This window comes from Delphinus delphis, chromosome 20 (assembly GCF_949987515.2).
Source record: "Delphinus delphis chromosome 20, mDelDel1.2, whole genome shotgun sequence".
Lineage (NCBI taxonomy): Eukaryota > Metazoa > Chordata > Mammalia > Artiodactyla > Delphinidae > Delphinus > Delphinus delphis.
In genome coordinates, this window is record NC_082702.1 from 8,885,582 (window position 1) to 8,901,920 (window position 16,339).

The window sequence follows — 16,339 nt, forward strand, 5'->3', positions numbered from 1 at the left end:
AAAAGATTTTACGTTTTTATACTCGAACCCGGTTAGTGCTCCCATGTCCGGCATTTAAGATCTTCCACCTACTAAGCAAGCTCTAGGTTCTTAACTCCCCCAAAGCACTACCAAGGACCGCCCTCCCCGCCCACCCGCACCGCCCAAGGATAACATCATCAACCCAGGTCTCTAATGATGTCATCTCCGGGCCTGTTCTGCTTCATCCTCCGGAAACCTACAACTCCAGGCACCCGGTCTCCAGCCTTCGGTTATTTTTTTCTCTCCATAGCCCGAATTCCTTCTTTCCCATTCTCCCACCTAAAACTTTCGACTCTTCCCGCCTTCCCTCAAGGTAGCAATTTTCGGTTCTCCCCGCTTGCTCTCGAGCGAATTCCTCAAAGTCTTTTACTCTCTTAATTAATCGCTTCACTAGCCCCACACTTCAGCTCTTTCCATCTAAATCCTATTACCGCCGCCGGGCGTCAGTCGGCTGTTTCCGCCTCCTGTCACCCACCCTAGACACCGCCTTCGCTTCTTTTCGGATCACCTCAGTTCCTTGTTTTTTCCCAGTCCCGATTCGCTTCGGCTATTTCCGGCTCCCCGGGGCCTCCCATTCTTTCTCTAGCCCCACCCCCGTTAACAACTTCGGCTCTTTCCGCCTCTCGCGATCTTCAGCTCAGCTCCTTCCGGCTTTTTCCGCCTTGCCTCGGCCTCACTCTCTCCCTTCGGCTCTTTCCGCGGCCCTTCGGGAGAGCAGTCTGTGCCTCTCTCCTCCACGTGACGCCGCCTCCGCCTCCCAGTTCCCCCTCCCACCTCGCCCTTCCTCCCGCCTCAGCCTCTTGGCACGTCCGGGCCCGAGCCGCCATTTTGTATGAATTTCTGACTGCGGCGGGGGCCGGGAAGCCGGGGCACCAAGGGCCGGCAGACAGACAGTCGGCCTGTCTCTGCGGCCCGTTTCCTTTTTCTAAATTACTTTTTTTTTTTAATCGCCCTCGCTCGCTCTCCTCTTTTCCCTTTCCCCCTCGCTTGCTCCATTGCGCGCGGCCCGCGCTAATTACACCGAACTACCCACCAGTGTCCGTGTCCCCCGGGTCTCCCACTCCCGGGCCCGCAGCGGTGTGTGTGGGGGGGTGCTCTCGCCCCGATGAGGGCCCCGCGCCTGTGAGCGAGTGACCCCAGGGGCGGGCTGCGGAGAAAGCAGGCGGCGAGCGGCCCGCTGAGGCCTAGGCCGCGCGGCCTACGCGGAGGTCGGCGCAGAGGTGATTCCGACACTGAAAAAATATATACCCATTACTATCAGGAGCCCTCAGAGCTGAAGTGTGCCCCTCCCGCCACGCCCAAGCAGTCCTTTTTCGTGCATTAACATCCCCTCCCCCCCAAAGGAACTATGGAGGCCGCGCCCGGGACCCCCCCGCCGCCGCCATCAGAGTCGCTGCCGCCGCCATCGCCGCCACCGCCATCAACGCCTTCGCCTCCTCCGTGTTCCCCCGACGCCTGCCTGGCCACCCCGCACCTCCTCCACCACCGCCTCCCGCTCCCTGACGACAGGTCAGGCCCCCGGCCCGGCCGGGGCGGCGTCCCCGGGGGGAGGTTGAGGAGGAGGAGGAAGGGGGGCGGCCGCCATATTGGGCCGGGCCGCGGAGGAGGAGGAGGAGGAGGAGGAGGAAGGGCGGGGTCGGTGGGTGTCTCTCGCTCGCTCGCTCTTTCTCACTTGCTTTCTCTCCCGGCCTCATGCGTTTCCCCCCCCTCGCGGCGCTCGCCCGCTCTCCCTCGCTCTCGCTCTGTCTTTTTTGGGCGCCATGCTGAGGGGAAGGTGAGGAGGCGCCCCCCGGACCCCCCGCGCCCGCCCTGGGGAGGGGGCGCCGGGGGCGGGGGGGCTTCGGAGGCCCACGGGGGTCCTGGCTGCCCGTGCTCCCGGAGCTGGCAGCCACGGGCCCGCCTGCCCGTCGCCTGGCTTCGGGGAAGGGAATGGGGGAGGGGCCCCCGGACCCTTTTGGGGGGGATCTCGAGCAACAGCCCCGCTCTTAGGGGTTTGGAGTCGGGGGGGTGGCTCCCAGAACCCGGCAGTATCCTTTCTCCTGGGGGAGGTGTGCCCTGCCCTACTTGGAGAGGTACCCTAGCTTTTGTAGGAGGCAGGAAGTGGGGGTTCGTTAATTTCTTTCTCCATCCTTACGGGGGGTCCTTTCGGTGGGGGCCTCTTGTACTTTTTTTTTGGCGGGAGGTGTTTCCTAGCTATTCTCTAGGGGGCAAAATTGGGAGAATCTCTCGCCCCTTTGGAAGCCCCTGCCTCTTTTTGGGGAGAAGACCCTTCCCCATTCTTTCCTTAAAGGGAGGGGTCCTCCTGATTTTCGTAGGTAGGTGATGCGTTTATTGGCGGGGGTCGGGGGGGAAGCTGGTGAGGTTTGGTTTCCCTGCCTTGGAGAGGAGAGGAAGTTGGTCCCGTCTTTCTCGTGGGGTTCCCTCCTTTTTCGGGCTAAAATGGGGCGCCATCCCTTCCGGGAGAAAAAAAACGAGGTTTCCTTGTGCTTTGGCAAGGGGTGAAAGGCAGCGCCCCCCTCCCCTTTATTAAGTGCGAAATGGGCTCGCCCCATGCCCTTCTCTGGAGGGTGATAAAGGGGCCAGCCCGGCGCGTTTCAGCAAGAGGTTGGGGCCCCATTTACCCTGCGTCAGCAGAAGGTTGGGGTGCAGGGTTCGCCCACTTTTTTGGTGGGGCAGGGGAAGAGGTGGCTAGAGAGTGGATTTGGAAATCGTAGAAGGGTTTCAGCCGGCAGGAAAGTGAGTCTTGGAGGGAGTGGGGGTGGGGAGGGGAAGAGAAGGCGCTGGACAGATGGCTGCCCCGTCGCAGCCCGGGGCTGGGGAGTCGCAGAGGACCCTCCCTTAGACAGGGGTCTTAGCTAGGGCTTCCCATGCCAGGCACCACGGCCCCTTCTCCCCACTCCCACCTCCCCTTTTCCCTTTCTCCTTCACAGACCATACTTTGCCTTTTAAAAGAAATGCCACCCACATTCAGAGACACAAGTGCAGCAGTTTGGTGAGCTTTTACAAATTTTTTTTTTTGTTTTGTTCTGTTTTGTTCTAATTAAATGTATCGTCCTGGGAATCGCAGCCCATCGCAGCCTGACTCCAGTTCAAGGAAATAAACAGATTAGCAAAGGTCTGTTCGCTAAGCCCACGTTGGGCTTCCGGGCCCCCTCTTGGGGGCAGGTGCATTACTCAAAGGTGCTTACACGCTTTATTCGACCTCTAAGGAGTTCTCTTATGTCAGAAGTGTATGTCTTACAATGGGTTGGGATGGTAAGTAGCCTCTTTTATTGAGTAATTCAATTATCTCCCTCTTTTTGTCCCTTTCCTGCCTGCCTTCCTCCTCGCCTTTAGACCAAAGTGATGCTTGAGAGCGTGAATTTATATGTTCAAATCAGGATTCTAACCCTGTTGAGCCCTTTTAGACTTGCACATCCTTTTCGATGTTTAATTTTTAAAATTTGATGTACACAGTTTTCTCAAAAAAGAAAGTGTATTACTGTAACATGACAAAAACCTCTGTAAAAGGCCCATATGTTTTCAAGCCCTTGGTATCCCTCTTGCCATTTCGGTCCATTGCTTTGTCTCCAGCCTTCATCTTTGAAGAAAGTGGATACTTCAAGTCCATTTGTAGGAGACGAGGTTACTGAATTTGGTTTATGATGCTTGCGTGCAAGTTAATGTTCTCCCTCCCCTCTGCCCCAGCCGCCCCAAAAAGATTGTGGTTCAAGTAGATCCAATTTTCTCATTTGACTCCGATGTCTCTTATGGTGATGGACGTTTAAATTAAGCAAGTCATTTGTAAAGTACTGTTTAAGCACCAAATCTGTAAAGTGTGTCAAGCCTCAGTTTCCTCTCCCCGTCTCCACTGTTCCTTTGTTCGAAAGCACATGCCTGACCGTGAAAAGTCGATGCAAACGTGTTACACGCCCAGCCATGGTGGAGAGAACACTTCCTCCGGCCCCCAGTCCCCCCTCTCCTACATGTACAAGGAAAAAAGAGCAACAGAAATGACTTGCAGAACCAAACACTACTTCTGATGTGTTTTACAAGCATAAGTTCTTCCGTTAAAAGACAAAACACGTTGAAGTTCCATTTTCCCTCTTGCCCACTTTTGGTCCCTGACATACTTTGTTAGAGAAAACTTTTTAACACACAGCCCTCTTCCCCTCCCAAGATCCTGTTTCCTTTTTTCCATTCTTAGGAGAAAAAAAATTCACCGACATTTAGATGAGGAAACATGTAAACTGCAATTCAGTGGGCCACTTGTTTTGTTCTTCCTCTCGGTATGTTCACAACTTAACTGCTGTGAAGATCTTAGGTATGTAAAATCATTTGTGGGAGGAAGAAGTGTCCACACAGTCCAGTATTCCTGCAAAACAATGTCTGAAGCACAAACTGAACACACTATCCAGTGCGCAGGGTCAGCCGAAAATGAATTGCATTTATTTGAAGTTTCCCATCCTTTGTAAAATTTCTCCTCCAGGAGCCAAGTGCAGAAACTGGATGCTAACAGATGAACCTTCCAAGTGACAAGGGCTACTAAGTGTAGAAGGATGCTTTTTTAACTTTACTTTTAAAGTGAAATGTTAAGGAAATTGCATTTCTTTTATAAGTGAAAATTTTAGCAGTCATTAATGTTAAAATATTTCCTCAAGCACTTAAAAACGCTCAGGCATATCAACACAAGGGTTTATTGTTTTTTCCTTCTCAAAGGAATCTCATCCATCAAATCCAAGAAGCCCCAGTAATTATGTCAAAGTATTTCAGTAGTCTTTGTTTTTGAAATGTGACAGTACTACCTTTTCCCCCTCAAACTGATGTACCAGTATTAGTTAAATTTCATATTAATGGATGTTGCAAAAAAAAAAAAAAAAGGGTGTCACTCAGAATCCCTGATTTAACAGCAGCTCTTATACACTTGTAATCTTTAAAATTTTTATGTTCTTTGGGGAGAGCTTTAATCTGAAAGCAAATAAAAATCTCCCAGTAGAAAGAAAATTACTTGTGACCATGAAAACAGTTATTCTGGTCCTAAACCCCTTTATATTTTTTATTCCCCTCAAATTTGCTCTTCAAAAGAAAAAAAATGTGATTCCGCAAAAGGGCTTTCTAAATTCATCATCTGTACTATCTCCCAGATAGGGTTTCGATTTGCTCTGAAGGTTTAAATTTTTGATTCTTAACAAGCCGGAGTTTTCTTAAAGTAGAGCTGGCTATTTTAGAAAACCACTAGTATGGCTTTGCCTCAGCCAGGAAGGCTGATCCCAAGGGAAAGTTGTTTTGCACCTGAAGAAATGAAGGCTTTCCCAGCTGTTGACGGGCAAGTTAGAGATGAATGGTTGCTTCTGAGTTTGTGATTTCCCCTCCAGTTGAATGTAGACAGTTTCATATCGGGCTGGTTCAGTTATTTGTTGTTGAATAATGCCTCTACCTCCGCTCCTTTCTCTTAGATCTTTTCCCTTCCCTGATGTGCGAAAAATGGATGTCTCAGGGTTGCCTTACTTGTTGTTCACTTCTGTTACATTTTTGTGGTTATCAGGTTCCTAGAACCATCTTGTTGTGTAAGCCAGATCCAGTTACGATAAATAACCTCTATGGCGAAAATCACTAATGAAACTATTTCCAAGCCTCTGTGGGTAGCTTCAGGTCCAACCATATTCCAGAGAACCTAATTTTGGTCCCCGCAGACGATATTTTCTAGTACCAGAGTGACTGGTTCTGACCCAGCTTAGGAGGTTAGAAGAAAATAATTCAGAGCAAATAGGAAGTGAAGTGGCTGAGTTTCTAAATGAGCAAGGTGCTCACCTGTACCTTGGTAACATAACGACTGACATAATAGGAGAAAAAAAGGGATTGTTTCTGAGATTTCTGGCGGTTGGTATTTAATAAGCTGATTCCAAGATCCGAAGGAGCAGTCTGCTCATTGGTGGAGGGGAATCCTGTTAAATGGTTTGAGATCGGTTTCAGAGTTGGAACCTAATGGAAAGAGTGGAAAAGCTGCCTGTTTGGGTGGCATATAAAGTTCATTTGAGTAGGTTAAGGTAAACTGAGATTGTTTGGTATCATGGATTTGGCTTTCCAAATTTATCGGCTGAGTCTTTGCTGCAGGCCTCTTTTGCTTTTGATAGTTTATGAAGATGCAGTCTTGAAGACATTGTGCAAAGTTTTTTGCCTGGAGTTAGTAACAATAGGAGGTTGTGAGAGCAGTTCTTCAAATTTTTTTTTTAACTTATTTATTTTTGGCTGCCTTGGGTCTTTGTTGCTGCGCGTGGGCTTTCTTTAGTTGCGGTGAGCAGGGGCTACACTTTGTTGCAGTACATGGGCTTCTCATTGCGGTGGCTTCTCTTGTTGCGGAGCATGGGCTCTAGGCATGTGGGCTTCAGTAGTTGTGGCTCACGGGCTCTAGAGCACAGGCTCAGTAGTTGTGGCCCACGGGCTTAGTTGCTCCGCGGCATGTGAGATCTTATCGGACTAGGGCTTGAACCCGTGTCCCCTGCGTTGGCAGACAGATCCTTAACCACTGAGCAACCAGGGAAGTCCATGAGGGCAGTTCTTAAAATACATTTCTGACCCTTAGTCAGTTGATGACCAAGATGAAGACATGGCCTCTTAGTTGGTGTAGATGTAGTTGCATCCTGCTTTGGGAATAATTTTTTTAGTAGTACATAGGTTTGCTCAGAGCATAGTTTGCTTCTGTTGGCCAAATTGCTCTGGGTAGAGAATCTTTCTTGTTTTTTTATTTTTGTTATTTTTCATCTGTGTGAACTGGTGACTCAGCTCGCTATTTGTAAGGCAAGTGGTGACATCTTTTGAACGTTGGAGGTGGCAGCAGGATATGAAGGAACAGCGTGGGTTTGGAGGCAGATGAGATTGTGTTCAGTGTGCAGTGGCCACCGAGGATAAGGCCCTCCTCTCGGGGCATTGCGGTCAAATGGGCACATGCAGAACACCCACACAATGCCTGGCATTCAGAGAATCTTGGTTTCTTTATCTTCCTGCTGTCCCTACTAGAGAAAAACTCTAAATAGAATTTACAGTCTGGTGTATAAACAGAGGTAAGAATAACATCTGTGTTTTTGAAGGAAGTCAGTTTATCTTTCACTTCTTGGGTTTCTGGTCAGCAGTTTAATTGCAAGGAGCTGATTGGGGTTTCAACTAAGTGGAAGCCATCTTAAGGCATTTCTTGCTGGCTCAGTGTCCTTATTATACGATGCTGCAACAGTCATGCTTTCTTGAGCTGTTGGCTACCTTCCCCTGCTCATCTTTTGCAATCAGAGTCTGAGTCAGGGCTACGGCCTTGGTAGGCCTCCTGAGACCAGGGAAACCAGGGCTCTAGCACCTCACCCACTGCTAACCAGTCACGTCCCCTTAAGTAAGTCCTTTACCCTCATCAGAGTCCGAGAGAACACGGTCTGTCCCAGCTCCAAGATTCTCCCACCCCTTGGTGATTTGGCTGCGTCAGTTAAGGTTTTGTTCATTCAGCAGCCAGGCTTGTCTCGTGCTTTTCTTGGAGCCGAACAGTTTTCGGAGTGTTCAAGGAGCCCTTCTCTCCTCAGGACTTCATTTAGAGTTGGGCAGAAGTTGGTACTGCCTTTACCCGGCCTCATGTTACCTTCCCGTATCTGCCCTGCCTTCTGCCGCTTCTGGCCACAGTGAGGCATGGTTGCTGCTACTGCAGCTCCTGGTACCCAGCTGCAGAGTAGATGCCTTGAAAATGAATTGTAAGGGTAGGCTAAGTGGCTAGATCCCAGGAAGAGCCGTCAGAGAAACCTTGGCTCAGCAGCTTAGCTGAATTCCAGGCTGGATCCCTTGTCCCTGTTGAGTGATCCCAGAAAACCCTACACTTCAGAGCCATAAAGCTTAATAGAGCCTGGATGCTGCCTGCTCCTTCCACACCAGGCAGGCCCAGTTCTGGTAGAGAGATGGTGGGGAGTGGTGGCTGGCTGTGAACGTGGGTGTCAGGCAGACTGGATGTGCCGCAAGGGTTACTCATCTCTTAGGTCAGTCTCCTGGCCTTCCCAAAGGTGTGACCTCTTGGGCATTGTCATGTGAAGGTCAAAGATTACCTGCCCCAGGGGCCGTCTGAGTGCTTTTCATGCATTAGCTCACCTTAGTCCTGCTGAGAAACTGAAACAGAGGTGAAGTCACTTGTTGAAGGTCACAGGGCTGTTGGGTGTGGAGGCAGTTAGAACCCAGCCAGCCTGTACCCAGCCCTGAGGTCTATACCCAGAGGCCGTCTTGGGTCTGGCACAATACCTCTCAAACTGCAGCATGCAGGCATTAGTGGGATATAAGGTCCATTTATTGATTTGCCTCCTGTATGTGGAAAACAAATGGAGGAGGGTAGAAAAAGCAGAGTACCGCAGAGGTTAAGTGTGGCTTTGTGAAAGTTTATAAGCTGAGTTTTATCGGAACTTTCGTTTAGCTTGTCTGCGGCTACTTTTGTGCTAAACAGCAGAGTTGACTAGGTGGGACAGAGACTGTGTGGCCCGCACGGCCTGAAGTGTTTTTTGCTGCCCTTTGCGCTGGTCTTGTGGGCCTAGTGCCTGGAGGGTGTACACAGCAGCCACCATCGTTTATCTTTGTTGTGGTGGTGGAGGTGTTGGGGGCAATGGGAGGGGACTTTAAAGTTGTCCCCAGAGAGGGGGGCTGTGCTACTACTGCCCCTCCATGACTTGTTGAGGTTCCATCATCCCTATGTTCCACTCCTTCCAGTGGATGTAGAGGCCCACACCCAGTCTTTTGAACCTTTAAATTGAAGGGATGTGCATTCATTAGAAGGAACTGAAGACCTCTTGAAGCCCGGTGAGGAAATGGATGGCAGCTAACACATCCCTTCTATGGCCCGACCCAAGGGAGCTGGGCCCAGACGTGAGTGTCAGTTGGCTAAACCTCCACTGCAGGTGGCTTGGATTATTGCCGTCCTCATTTTCCTAACAGACACCAGGGCTTAGGTTTCCTTGGGACTCCAGGCCCTGCCATTGTACGGGGCACCAGAGCAGTCCCCGGAAGCACAGCCTTTCAGCGACAGAGGCAGCCCCTGGCTGCAGCCCTGAGGTTGCTGACTGGCAGCCACGTTCATCTGCTCAGTTGGTGCATCAGTCACGTAGGGGCTCTTGTCATTTATCCTCTGGTCTATCAGGAAGCCCTCGATAAACACCTTGGTGAATGAGTTTGTGACCAAAGACAACCCCTCAGTGACCTATTTTAGAGTTTTAAGTGATCCAGGTTGCTGCCTGGGAAATGGTCCAATGTCTTTGTTGATGAAATTGACAAAGAGGGTGTGGATGGCTGAGATTGATGCCTGTTTGTGTAGACCATATCCCAAGCACCCTCCCAGTCTATACCTGGCCCTGTGCTGGGCCCTTGGAAACTCAGGGATGAGTGCCAGCCTCTTTCTTCTCCACCCTCCAGGAGCCCACCGTTGACTGGAATATTTGTATACAGATAATTGCATATATGAACAAGAAATCTTTGCGTCCTAGGCCAGGTCTCTTTTAAGAGGAAAATGTTAATACTTTGTCTTGGCTGAATGGAACCAAATTGATTCCCCTGAAAAAATTATAAACAAGAAGTCTTAGTTCACAAGTTTCATGGTTCGATTTTCCTTTCTGGAATAATAAAAATCCTCTCTCTTTGGATGAGAACCAGCATCTTTCCAGCTTTAAGCAATCCAAAGCGTGGCTGGCCTGAGAAGGAGGTTAGGAAATTCTTTGTTGCTGCGAAGCAGATTTCAGAGGTTCATCTGACAGGAAAAACTTGGATCAGAGAGATGCCTCTATCAAGAACACGAGCTGTTTTCAGGGCGAGTGGGAGTAGGAGAATAGCTATTTGAGCAAAGAAAAGGACACTTTGGACTCAGAGATTCGTCTAGCAAGCTGGGTTTTTCTTGGTCAGCTTGTTTTAAACTCTACAGAAATGTTCTGCCTAAGAGGTTTGTGTGCTTGGACGAACCCCAGTGTGGATGCCACACACTTGGGAGTGTAACGATTCTTCTAGCGTTAGAGGACTTTGGAATTTTCCTCCCTTGGATTCATGTTGCTTTCTGTCCCTCTTGGGATAAGTCCTATTTGTTTTTTTGCTATAGGATTCCTTGGACCTTTGTAGGCACCTCTTTTTTTTTTTTTTAAGACACTATTTATTTACTTATTTTGTCTGCGTTGGGTTTTCATTGCTGGGCACGGGCTTTCTCTAGTTGCGGGGAGCGGGGTTACTCTTCGTTGTGGTGTGCAGGCTTCTCACTGCGGTGGCTTCTCTTGTTGCAGAGCAGGTGCACAGGCTTCAGTAGTTGTGGCACGCAAGCTCAGTAGTTGTGGCTCGCGGGCTCTAGAGCGTAGGCTCAGTAGTTGTGGCGCACGGGCATAGTTGTGGGATCCCACGGGCATGTGGGATCTTCCCGGCAGGGCTCAAACCTGTGTCCCCTGCATTGGCAGGCGGATTCTTAACCACTGCACCACCAGGGAAGTCCCTTCTGGGCACCTCTTATTCCCTAAACTATCCAGATGTCTTTGGGTCATATTTTTGAATGTCCCAATTCCATTCATTTGATGTTGGATGGCCTGGATTGGCTTTGTGTCTTTGCATGTTGATAGTTTTTACTCCTAAGCAGTTATTCTGGGCCAGGTTGGTGCTAAACACTTGATTTACATGGTCTCAGGGAATTCTTTCTAGGAGGATATATATCCATCCTGGAGGTTCCTTTACTGCCTTCACTTCACAATTGAAACAGGGCACAGAGTGTATAAGGAGCTTGCCCAGTGTCTTAGTATTAACTTTGGCATTTTTGCAGTACTGTTTCATTTAATCTCTTTTCTGTACGTGTGTCTTATTTTTTTCCAACTCAAGTATAAATTTCAGGGTGAGAGTTGTTTTGTTTGTTGGCCTGTTTAGTAAATTATTCTTTTTTGGATAATTTCTAATTGTCTCAAGGGTTGAGGTTAAGAGCTGGACCTGGAGTCAGAAAGTCCTGGACTCTGGTTCCAGTTCTGCTTTTTCCTGCTGTGACCCTGTGGGCATATTTCTTCCCATCTTTGAGCCTCAGTTTATTTGTCTATAAAATGGGGATACTAATGAATTGCTACTGCATACGTTTGTTAATGCATTTCAGTGACAGATGTGCAGAAGTGGAGAGCACAGCAGTGTGGTGCCTGGAATGGAAGTTGCTGCTACAGGATGTTAGTAGTGAATATTTCCTATGGCTCTTGGATTTTATAAGACCCTGGGGTGCCCAGGAAGGTTTTGTAGTTGAGGAAACCACAGCAGAGATGTGAGGGCTGGTGGAGGCCCCCACCTTGAACTCCAGCTCTTTGCTAGGGAAATTAACTTTTTGAGGACCTTGATGAGCTCTCTTCACTTTACTGAGAGGTTGTCCCCACCCAGGGCATCTTTTTTATTTTTTAACTTTTTCTTAGGGAAATTTTCTAACATATTTAAGAGAAGAGAAAATAGTGTCATAGATTGCCTTATACCCATCACCAGTTTCAACCGTTATACACGTTTTGTGAATTTTGGTTCATCTCACTACCTCCCCCCATCCCCCTTGAGTATTTTAAAGCACATCCCAGACCTCATCTCATTTCACCCATACATTCTTCAGTATGAATCTTTAACTTAATTTTTTTTAACATAACCACAAAACCATAATCATGCCTAACAAAATTAACAATAATTACTTAGTATCTCAAATATCCAGTCCGGGTTCAGATTTCTCCAATTTCCCCCACATTGACTCTGGCAGTAGGTGTATTCATGTCAGGGTCCTGGCACTGGACAGGCTGTCTTGCTTCTGTTGAAGTGAGGGGTTCGGGCTGCGGCTTGGGCTTCTCCTGTGGTTGGTTTGTGCTTGCTGCTCGGGTGGTGTCTGTGATGTGGGCATGTTGCCATGGAAATGCTGTGATGTCACTGAGCCAGTTATGACCACACCTGAGAATGTTGAGGGGGAGGGAGACACAGTGCTTCTTTGCTCTTGATCTGTGGTTGAAGAACCTGGGTGTAATTACACCGAAAAACATGTGCAAGACCCAGGAAATTTCAAGAATTTCCTGCCTCTAAAAAATCCCTCAATGAGGTTCCCCCCGTGAGTGCTTCACCACGGCCTAAATCGAGGGAAGGTCTCAGGGGCCTTCCTCAGGCATGAGCCCTGAGCCAGTTTTGTAAGGCAAAGGCTCCGTGCCTTCACTCCTAGTAAATGACTGTCCTGCAGGGTTGGATTTGGGGATCCTGGACTTCTGCATTTAGGCCTGTTGTTTAACATGTGAAGAGGCGGAGCCTCCTTGTAATTTTTGTAATCTTGTTCCTAATTAATGGGTCATTCAGAGCCTACCCAGGCAATTTGTTGAGAGTTTGGGCAGTTAATGATCATAACCCTGACCTTCACATTAACCTAGCCGCCTCTTGTCAAGGGCTCTCATGATCTTGAGGTAACTGCCACTGCTCCCATGGGTTTTCATCTTTTTTGTTTCTTGCCTGTCTCTCCTCTTTCTCTCTCTTTTTTCTTTTGTAAATCAGGTAGATCCATAAACCCAGGCCCCTTTCAGCTTCCATCCAACTCTCCTCTAGAGGATTTCTGTGTTGCCAAACTTCATTTTTGTAAGGGACCTTTCTCCCTTTTTCCCGGGGCTCAGCTCTCGCTGTGCCTTTTCCTCCTGGTCAGCCACTTGGTTACTTTCTCATACCACCTAGATGAGAGCTGAGGAAGGGGAGATGTCGATTTGTCAGTTTCGTCAGCAGGGTTTATTTGCAGAGGATGGTGGCACAGACGGGCCAAGAAAAGTGAGAACTTGTTGGCCAGCAGTTAGCAGTGGTTCCCGAGGGGAGTTGGCTGTAGCTTCTCCATAGAAGAAAATGCTTCCCAGTAAGCACTGCAGCTGGTTTAGGATTATCCATGTGGAGGTGTGCTCATGCTAGCTGGTTCTTAATACCAATAGCTGTTACTTGTCTGGTGCTTACTTTGTGCCTGCCCCCCATGTCAAGGGTTTTATCTGTGTTATCTCGTTTAACCCTCACAACCCCTTGAGGTAGGTACTACACTTATCCCGTTCTGCAGATGAGAAAACCGAGGCTCAGGTTACGTACCAAGAGCACGCGCTAGGGAAGACGCAGAGCTGGTTGAGTTACTTGGTCTGCAAAAGGAAGCAGGATGCCCAAATCTGTAGGCTGGTGGGTGGGCCCAGCCTCCTTTGAAGCATGATGTTTCTTTCCAGTACTGTTTTTGCCAAGCCCATGGTATGTGATGAACCTGACACACTTCTGTGCCCTGTGGAGTTGGCCCGTAGGCATTCCTTAGAATGGGCACCCTGATCTCTTCTTTGACCCAGAAGGAGGAGTTGGCCATCACCAGCTCTGCAAGTGGAAACTTAAATGCCCTGGATGCTTAGTCTAGGAGGCACAAGGCAGAACTGAGCCTCAGCAAGGCATTGGCCTTTTCCTGTTTCCTCCCGGGCATCCATTCCAAGTTGGTTGCCCAGCATGGTTGGTTTCTAGTTCCTGATGTCTCTGGCGGGCCAGCCCTGGTGCAGGCATCCCAGCACGTTGCCAGTCCAGGCTCTGGGAATTTTTTTTTTTTTCATTTTAACATTTTTATTGGAGTATAATTGCTTTACAATGGTATGTTAGTTTCAGCTTCACAACAAAATGAATCAGTTATATATATATACATATGTTCCCATATCTCTTCCCGCTTGCGTCTCCCTCCCTCCCACCCTCCCTATTCCACCCCTCCAGGCGGTCACAAAGCACCGAGCTGATCTCCCTGTGCTATGCGGCTGCTTCCCACTACAGGCTCTGGGAATTAAGTGGTCTCTGCCCAGGCCGATGCTTCAGGGTTTCTCCTACATGCTTGTCTCAAGAAGGTTTGGCACGTCTAGATTGAAATGATTAGCGCAGTGGGGCTTCCCCCACTTTTCTTGGGGAATCATGTCGCAGTCTATTCAGCATGCTCCCTCGGTATTTAATCCCACTCTGACATGGCTTTTGCTGGCAGTCTGTTCAGTGGCACCACTTAACCCCGGTTGCTATTTTATGGAGGCAGCCTTTGTGCGGTTGTGTCAGTGGCCCACAGGATTCCTGCCTCTATCCCAGTTGGCTTGATTTTCTTTCTTTCTTTTTTTTCTTCTGGTAAACAGAGTCTGAAGAAAATAGGCCCTGTATTCATGCAGGACATTTAGCTTGGAATCTCCAGCGTTATCAAGGGGAAACCCCCTCAGGTGACCAGAGGTGGGCCCAGGGCTCAGAAGAGTTGGAGAGCATGGTGGGCCAGATGGTGGTGAGGATGCGCAGTGGGCAGTCAAGTGTCACCATCCCTGTGTCTCCTCTGGTATCCCATTCCCCTTCAGAAATCACCAGGGATTTTTTTTTCTTTTTTTCTTTTTTTTTGCGGTACGCGGGCCTCTCACTGTTGTGGCCTCTCCCGTTGCGGAGCACAGGCTCCGGACGCGCAGGCTTAGCGGCCATGGCTCACGGGCCCAGCCAGTCCGCGGCATGTGGGATCTTCCCGGACCGGGGAATGAACCTGCGTCCCTTGCATCGGCAGGCGGACTCTCAACCACTGTGCCCCCAGGGAAGCCCCTACCAGGGATTTTTTGATGCTGTTTATTTTGCAGCTGCTCCCAACTCCAGGGGAACAAAGTTTCAAGTATTCACTACCCGGTTTGTAAAAAGTTGTAGATTCTCACTGAGCCCACATCTGCCTGGGGCTGTTAATATAGATAATGCAGAGAATTCCTCTTTGGCTAAAAGTCTTTGAAGGGTGGTTTTGGATGCTGTACCTCCTTGCCTTTGGAATGAAAAGGCATTCTTCTGGAGCCATTCTTGAGGATGGTTGAAGCTCTTGGAGTTGCTTGTATGGTCTTTTGTTCCCCCCTCCTGCGAGTGTTAGCAGTGATATGTAGCAGCAGGACAGGGGTGGAGGCCTCAGCTGACCCTGGGCAAGACCTTTGCTGGCCGTGCCATGGCATCCTTGCCCGTGAACGTAGAGGTGGAGGAGTGTTTGTGGGTGCCAGCCTCTCTGGCTCAGCTGCCCCGGCCCTGTATCACAGACACTGCCCTGTGGCCTGGGTTTCTTGTAATCTGTATCTTTTCCTGCAAGGACAATGCAGAACAGGAGGTGCTCAAGGACCCGGCACAGAGAAGATGCTCAGAAATGTTTGTGGCATCAAGTAGGCGGTCGATGAGTGGGCTCCCCCTTCCCTTTCCATCCTCAGCAATTGAGGAAGAATGACGAGCTTAGAGCCAGTTTCTGGCTTTTTCGTGTCCCCCCGTCTATCTGACCTCGACATATCCTTTCACCTGCTATCCCTTTAAGTTCCTCCTGTTTGAAAATGAGGTGGTTGATGGTGCCCCGCTGTCCCTTCCACTCTGACACGCCTCTTCTGGTTCCAGGAGGGTCTTTTGCCCTTTGCGATCTTGGGCTTTCTTCTCATCCGGGCTTCTGGGCCCCCAGGCAGTTTCTGTCTTCCTGGGTTCCCTTCATCCCTGCCCTGGGATTCTGGGTACTTTCAGCTTTTTCCTTTCCGGACTAAAGTGTGGAGAGTGATGCTTTTGTTTAGCTTTTCTTCATAGACCCCAACCCCTTCCTCTCCGGTCTGTCGCTGGGCCTTCCCTAGTTCCATAGCGTCTGTCTAGTCTGTCTGTCCCTGTATTTCTCCTGAGGTGTGGCGACCTGGCCCGCCCAGCAGTGTTCCCAGCAGGGAACAGTCTATTCAGCCTGCTCGGCTTGGTATGAAAAGGCCCAGGCGTCGGCAGCAGCAGGTTTGCCCTGCCCATTAGTAACAGCTTCCCCCTGTTTGGTGAGCTTGCCAAAACCAGTTTCCCCAGTTAGGTGGCGCTTTTACTGCGGACAAGGCCATTCTGGCAGAGTTGCCTCATCCCATGAGAGCTTTGCTCCCACGAGAGCGGCTCCTGGTGTGGGCCACACCCAAGCCAGAAGGTGCCTCATTTGTCAGGAATGCCGCCTCCTGCCTCCACCACAGTTGACTCGGCATCTTCCCTCTGGGCTGGCCCACGACAGCCTGGCGGTTCCAGGGGAACAGCACGAGGCACCCATCGGTCACCTCTCTGTATTGTTTCCTTTGAAACGTCGGGAGGAGTTTTGGTCCTGCATTCTGTGTTTGAGAGCTGCCCTTGACCTCTGCCAGGGTAACTGTGGGGCTGTACCATTTGGGTTTGAAGCTGCCCCGACCCCTTTGAATTGGGAGTGAGAGTTAATGGAAGAGTCCCCTTGGTGGGGAGCAGCGTGGAGGCGCACAAAGGGAGCAGTGCGAGGGAAAGGGCCGTGGAGGATCCTCAGAGAGGTCGGCAGTTGTTTCTCCACAAAGCCTGTTAGAACCTTCAGGGC

At 49.7% G+C, this 16,339-nt stretch overlaps 1 protein-coding gene across 2 annotated transcripts in view; it reads left to right on the forward strand.

The window, feature by feature from the left end:
* Window positions 1-224: 224 nt before the first annotated feature.
* Window positions 225-16,339, forward strand: part of ZC3H4 (zinc finger CCCH-type containing 4) — a 43,731-nt gene continuing 27,616 nt past the window's right edge. The window contains exons 1-2 of one of the 2 annotated variants that reach the window (XM_060000682.1): window positions 225-250; window positions 1,365-1,530. In XM_060000682.1, coding sequence (XP_059856665.1) covers window positions 1,370-1,530 — 161 coding nt within the window. In that variant the 5' untranslated portion in view covers window positions 225-250; window positions 1,365-1,369. Of the gene's footprint in view, window positions 251-1,364; window positions 1,531-1,645; window positions 1,796-16,339 lie in introns of those variants that run through there. The other variant, XM_060000683.1, reaches the window with a different exon arrangement.